This window comes from Melozone crissalis, unplaced genomic scaffold (assembly GCF_028551555.1).
Source record: "Melozone crissalis strain CALT ecotype California unplaced genomic scaffold, PUWL_Pcris_2 ptg000005l_1, whole genome shotgun sequence".
In the NCBI taxonomy this organism is placed as follows: Eukaryota; Metazoa; Chordata; class Aves; order Passeriformes; family Passerellidae; genus Melozone; species Melozone crissalis.
In genome coordinates, this window is record NW_026535783.1 from 957,803 (window position 1) to 964,570 (window position 6,768).

Sequence of the window (6,768 nt, forward strand, 5' to 3'; positions counted from 1 at the left end):
AATAAAGAGAACTCCCAAGAGAGCTAAAGTTGTCTCTCTGGGGTAGGGTTGGCGTTTACTTCTTCCGGAGGGTTTTTGGGGTTTGGTAAGGTTTTGGGGTTTTTTTTTTGTATTTTGTTTTGGAAGGGGGTGAGACTCCGAGAAGGCGCCGCGGGTGTTTTAGGATGGAGAAGACCTAATTAGGGGGAGGCAGCGAAAGGGTCGCCTGGCAAGAACTGCTTGCCGCTGCCGAGATGCTCAAGCTCCCGAACGTGTTTGCAAACTGTTCCGCGGTTTGCTGGGTCTCCGGCTCGGAGCTAGCAGCCTCCAAATTACAATGAAGACCGGCGGCTGGAGAGGGGCGGGGGGAGGAAGGGAAAAGCGGTGCGGACAGCTCTGCGGATATTAAATCTTCCCAGCCGCTTATTCTGGATTACATTTAATCACTCACGGCATTTCTTTCCCCTTTAATTAAGCACAGTTTCCAAACAGAACCAGTCTGAGGATGGATCGTCCGCCGGCTTCTATTTCAAACGCAGAGATAAGTATTATGTGTTTTTTTTATCTTCTTCTTTCCTTATGCATAAAGAAAAAAGGAGAGCCCAGAGAGCCGAGAGCCACCTCCCGGTTCCCCCGCGCACTTGGACTCCGACTTTGCGGGAGCTCCGGCGCGACCCCGACCCCCCGTGCCCGCTCCGTCCCCGCCGTCCCCTCACCTCGGGCGGGGCGCGGCGCCGCCAGGCTCCCGCAGAGCGCCAGCCAGGCCAGCACCGCGCGGCTCATCCTCCTCTTCCTCCTCCTGCTCCTGTTCTCGCTCCTGCTCTCCGCCGCCTCAGCCGAGGGATGCGGGCGCTGGCGGTGCCTCCGCCCGGCGAGGCGATGCGAGGCGCGGCTCGGATGCGCAGGTCCCTCCCGCGGAGCGTCTTCTCCCGGCCGAGCGCAGCAGCCGCCGCCCTTACGCGCGGCGCGGAGCCCGTCCCGCCGCCCGCCCGCTCTGCGCGCCCGCCAGGTGCCGCCGCGCCTCCAGCATGGCCCGGCCGCCGCCTCCGAGCCGCGTCCCGCCGCCTCCTCTCCTCCCCCTCTTTCTCCTCTCTGCCTTCCTCCTCCTCCTCCTCCTCCCGCCGCCGCTGCCCTGCCCGCCCCGCAAGGATCCCGGGGGCGGCGCCGCTGGACACACCCCGGCCCCGCCCCGCCCCGGCCGCGCCCCCGGGATGCGGAGGGTGCGGGATGGAGCTCCAGCACCGAGCTGGGACCCCGCGGTGCGGAGGGTGCGGGATGGAGCTCCAGCACCGAGCTGGGACCCCGCGGTGCGAGGGTGCGGGATGGAGCTCCCGCATAAGGACGGGACCCCGCGGTCCCCGCCTGGTCCCGGGGATGCGCCCGCAGCGGTCGGGGATGCGCGGACGGCTGGAGGGGTACATCGGGGTTCCTCCCCACTTCCTCCTCTGCGCAGCTGGGGCTCCTCTCCCGCGGCAAATCGCATGTCCTGGGCTAGTTTGGCGTTGGGTGGGTGCCTGATTGCGTCTCTCAGGGAGAGGACGCTCTCACGAAGGTGTTTTACCCTCCGTGGAGGAATTTTGCCCTCCACAAACTTCTCTGTCTTGTAGGTGGTGCCCAAGCCTCCCTGCTGCCGAGCGCTGCCTCAGTTTAAAACCCCACCTGAGCATCCAGGCAGGGAACTCGCATGGAATCACAGGATTATGGCACGGTTTGGGTTGGAAGGGACCTCAAAGCTCACCACATCCCAACAGGATGAAGGACACCTTCCACCAGACCAGGAGATGCAAAGGTCCGTTCTTCCACCTCCCTCCCTCCTTCCTCAGGTAGGATGGCATCCTGCCCAAAACTGGAAGGCAGTCAAAACAAGAATGAAAGATGCAGCGATATTTCAGAAGTAGCTCAAGGTAGAAAGTAGGAAGGTCCCACGTCAGACCACTACACACTTTTTTTTTTTTTATTTTCATCTATTTTCATCTCTTTTCCCTACCTGGGTGTACAGAGCCCCGAGAGTGAAAACAGGTACCAATTTCACCCATTTCCTACTGGGCGTCAAAAGGCTCTCCAGGTATTTTTAATCTGTAATTCGCATCCCGTCTACATGCCTTCATGGTGAAAGACCACATATAAATATTATATTAAGCTTTAATGCACTTGCCGAGTGAGAAGGATGAGCTGAACAGCACTAGGCTGTTGAGAAGCGTTTCTGCAGATACAACCTGAAAGTGGGAGCTGCTTGCATGACAACGAGAAGAGACGTCGTGAAATTAGGAGTGGAAAGGACCCGTTAAGTCGTCTGATCTCTTGGTTACTCTGGCTGGCACCTCGCAGTAGTTACAGCATTTCGTTTTGCGAGCCCTTTTGTCTGCCATTAAATGCCTGCCAGTGACAGGGTGACAGCCCTTGCCTAAAGCTCTGGTTTTAGATCTGAGCTCGCAATTAATCACATTTTTCTTTGACACTGGAAGTGTTTTGGTTTCAACACCTTACATTTGTCAGCAAAGATCTGAAAGGACGAGGCTTTTTTTGCGCTGGTTAAACTACAAAATTAACAGAAACTACGCTCCTTGATAAAAAGCATTTGACACCCGTAATCCCATGGATTTTTCTGCTCGCACACAGCTCATTGGTGCCCACACCAGGTGTGCACTTCACCCATCACAGCAGGGCAAGTTTCCTGATGCCACTCAGGGCGGTGCAGCAGGCTAGAAGAGATAAAGAAAAAAAACCAATCTCCCAACACTAATTTAGCCCACAGCAGCAGAAAATATGTGCTACCATGACCTGTAGTCCAGTGTAATGCTCTGGACGTGTGGGAGTTTGGTGACACCTACCAAAACTTTTTCCTGTCCTCACTGCGAGGTGCACAAGCCCAGCTCACCTGGCAGCACTCAGGTGTGCTGCAGCCACGCCTGCATCCAGCTGCACAGGTACCCCTGCGATTGCATCGCCACCTCTACAGCAACTCGGGTTTTACACATCAGTCTCCGTGCCAGAGATCTCCCTGAAGAACCGCTGCCTGCAAAGAAAATACTTCCCTTTCTCCCCAAAGGGTTGCTCTGCTGTCAATAAAGAGACAGTGGAAATTTAGGAAGTCTTAACAAAGCTTCTGATATTAACGCATCCTTTCTCTGCGACGGTGCTAATTTTACTGCTTATCTCTGCTTTACAACCAAGAATCCAGCTGTCACAATCACAAGGCGAGCTGCACTGTAGCTGCTGTGGCAGCCCTGCATGCCTGCACCCCCAAGTGGCAGTCTTGCCTGCGATTTTTATTTTCTTGTTTTATTTTTCTTGAGGGAATAATCCCGTAATGCTGCCCCTTTATTTCCCCAATTAGGACAAATCTAAAGGGACTAACTACGCTGGCTACCGGGAGGCCTTTTTCCACCGAGAGCCTGTGACTAGCAGCTGATTAAAATGACACAGAAATCGCTCATTCAAAGCCAGGCATTGTTTATCCAGCCAAAAGGGACAGAACAACAAAAGGCTTTTCTGCCTGGTTCTTACCTAAAGAGCAGTGCCTTTTTGTTTCCAGGCTCTCAATAAGTTTTACTCAATAAAACCCATCTTCCCACCTCAAAGTAATCAGACTTTTTTGCTGCTCCACTTTGCTGGGCCGCTCCTCCTGCGCTGCTTCCTCCTGCTTGTTCCTGGTGTTTTGGGGATGACCCAGGATTGGGGGATGCTGCAGGCAATCCCTTCATCCAGCACCTTCCTCCCACCCCAGCTTCTCCCCTTAGCACAGGGCAGCACAACTCCAGCTCAGCGCTGCAAGCTTGGCTCCAAGGTGCAGACTGTTCCTTCCAACCCACAGGTGGCAATCACCTGCACCTTGGTGTTCTTAAAATGGGTTTTCTGGAGGCAGGCTGTGATATTTCTCGCCCCAGCCTGGATTTTACCCCAGAGCTCCTCTGCTGCTGTGCTGCGGGCTCACATTTTTGTCACTGGGGTTGTTGTGGTTGCAGCATCTTGCAGCACCCCCCTCCTGCAGGGATCTGTCCCTGACCTCACCTTCTGGATGAAGATCCCAACCTGGTGACCTTCAATGCCCTCCAAGGTTCCAAAATTATTAATTTTTTAGCATTTTTTGTTTTTCTTGAAGCAGCTGCCTCCTGCTGTTGACCGCAGGAAAACCTGCCTTATGACTCTATAAGTACTATAGGTATGCCAAAATCAAATTTGTGCGGGAAAGGACCTTCAGGCCATCCTGAAGGTTCTCTTTTCCTTTTTTGGGTTACAAACTTGCAAATCCTTGCTGTCATCCCAGTGGTGGAGGCACTTTGCTGTAATATGGGCAGGATGGGCCTGGGATGTCACAATCAATTGCAGCTCAAGCTGAAGTTCTACCTTTAATATCAACATTAATATAAATACACAATATATAAAATCAAGTTTCTATGTTTGTATTTTGATATTTACCCCTAAGGCAAAACTCTTCCTCCTGCCATGTGGATTCATTATATGCTTTGTGGTTTGGAATTTGAGAGAGAAATGGGCTCAAGAACTGCCAGATATTAATCCCTAATATTTCTGTCTTCCTTTTTCTGCCACTCATAGAACTCAAAGACTACTCCTCACTTTCCAGACTGTTCCTACACTTCAGGATAATTCCTGCTTAATTTGACTTAGCTGCACTCCAATACTCAAAGACATATTTTATTTGCTTACCAATCACTCAGGATCAAGAACTCTTTTGCATCCAATTTTTCTTATGTTCTTCCATCTAAATGATTGTCTCGGTTTGTCAGAATTTTCTGCCTGATAGGATTGCCAGACAGGGACTGTGGAGAGTGCCTAGATCTGCAAGATCCCTCCCTTAGGCTGAAGATTTCTGTCGACCTTCAGGAGGAGAGGAGGTAGAGTGGAGAGACAAATCAACTGCTGCCTTTCCAAGGGGGAAAAAACCCCAAAACTAACTGGGAAAGAGCTGATCCATGTCTGGAAACGTCCTCACTGTTTTCCTCCATCTTACTTTAATTAGTAGCTTAAGTTTCCTACATTATTTCCTGTCTTGCCTCAAATGCTCCAATTAACCCTTTGAAGTCCTTCAGTACATTAACCAGGAAAAAAAATAATTAAAATTATAGCCTGTAGAAATGTAGGCAGCCACACTGTCCTTAGATAAAGAGCCATCAGTAAAGGAACAGTGACAGCAAGTCTGAATGTGTAACACGAAGATGATTTTGGCATAGGAGAAGAAGGATGGCCAGTGTGTTTAGCAGTGACATCAGGTCTAACATTTGTCACACAAAAGGTGAACCAAGTTACTCCCACCTGGGCTGCAGCAGCAGGAGAGCAAGAGCTGATCCTTCCTGCTTGCCAGCCTCTTGCCAATTTTAGATGTCATGCAGACAACAGGAGTGTAACCTGCCAATTACCCTGTAACACCTTTAGGGTATCTTGGACACCAGCTTTGTGGAGTAGATGAGCTCTATCACCAGCTCCCATCACAGCACCCGCCAGATCAGAGCCTCCTCAGAGCCAGAGACCAGGACAGTCTCAGCCTGCACAGGCACAGACTATATTGCCACCTCCGTTATAATTAGGGCTATAAAAAGCCTCTGCTGCACGCAGCAGAACTTTCCTTTTATTTTATTTTTTTTTTTCCCTCCCTAATAATATGTACTTTGTTCTTCGGGGATTTGTCAGACACCGTTCAGCGTAACTGGCTGCTCTGATTCTGCAAGTCATCCATGTGTGTTTGACTCAAGAGAGGAAGAGATAATACATCTGTCTGTCACCACCACAGCAACACCGCCAGAATTATTCCTGGGGTTGACACTGCCTCTAAAAAAAAGGGAACAGTTGCTTCTTTTATCTCTTCCCAAGCACAGCCTGATCCCCCACTTCTCCAACATGTGAGGTTTCCCATTAAGTCAATGTGGGTTTTGTGGAAGATCTCGTTCCCCTCAAACATTTCTGGTTCAAAAGCATTGTCATGTAATGCTCCATCACAGGAAAGGGGAGAAAAAGGGGAGAAGCAGCTGCGCAACACAGGGAAACAGTCAAATTCCATTTAAAAAAAAAAAAAAAAAAAAAAAAAGAACCTTTTCGTTCTGTCTTTTGCAGTACAGAGTTGGGGTTTTTTTTCTGTTTGACTATTTATAGGAAGGAGCCAACAAAATCAGTATCAGAGTAGGGTTTGATTACTTTTATTTTTGGAAATAAGCTTTTACTGCCTACAGAGTATAGTATTAAGGACTCCTGTCTAAATGCCTGAGTATGCTTTAAAATGAATCCTTTTCCTCCCAAAAGGAGAACATGTGAAGTGCACAAGAACACAGGAGGGGAGAGGAGTGCAAAGGCTAAGGTGTGAGCACAACCCCTGACATGAGGCACTCCTGTGTTTCATCCTGTAAAGCCTTCTGCACACCCCTGAGGTTGAGAAACTGATTAATCTCAGCTGGGATGATTCCCTGCCTGCTTGTGAAAGGCATTTGAAGCCGCAGTGTTTCTTTCAGCAGGACTAAGGTGTGTGGAAGCTGAGTGCTGGTGCACGTGTGCCTGCTCAGTGCCTCTGCAGACAGCTCAGCACCGGTGCCACGCGTCTCTCCCACTCCCTGCAGACAGCACAAAGTCCTGAGTTACAGATGGATGTCACAGTTCAGGTGAAAAAGGCAAAGTTCTGCCCTGATGAAGTGCAACCTGCAGACAGTGGATTACAGAATCATAGAAGCATGAAATGTGTCGGAAAGAACCTTTAATGTCACCCAGTGCCACCCCAATGCCATGGCAGGGACCCCTCCCACTGTCCCAGTGTCCAGCCTGGCCTCGGGCACTGCCAGGGAT

The 6,768-nt window shown here is 50.7% G+C and overlaps 1 protein-coding gene across 2 annotated transcripts in view; it reads right to left on the reverse strand.

Moving 5' to 3' along the window:
• EDIL3 (EGF like repeats and discoidin domains 3) overlaps window positions 1-934 on the reverse strand; it is a 236,597-nt gene extending 235,663 nt beyond the window's left edge. For both annotated transcript variants that reach the window (XM_054288407.1, XM_054288400.1), the window contains exon 1: window positions 696-934. In XM_054288407.1, the coding sequence (XP_054144382.1) occupies window positions 696-762 (67 nt within the window). In that variant the 5' untranslated portion in view covers window positions 763-934. The remainder of the gene's footprint in view (window positions 1-695) is intronic.
• Window positions 935-6,768: the final 5,834 nt, after the last annotated feature.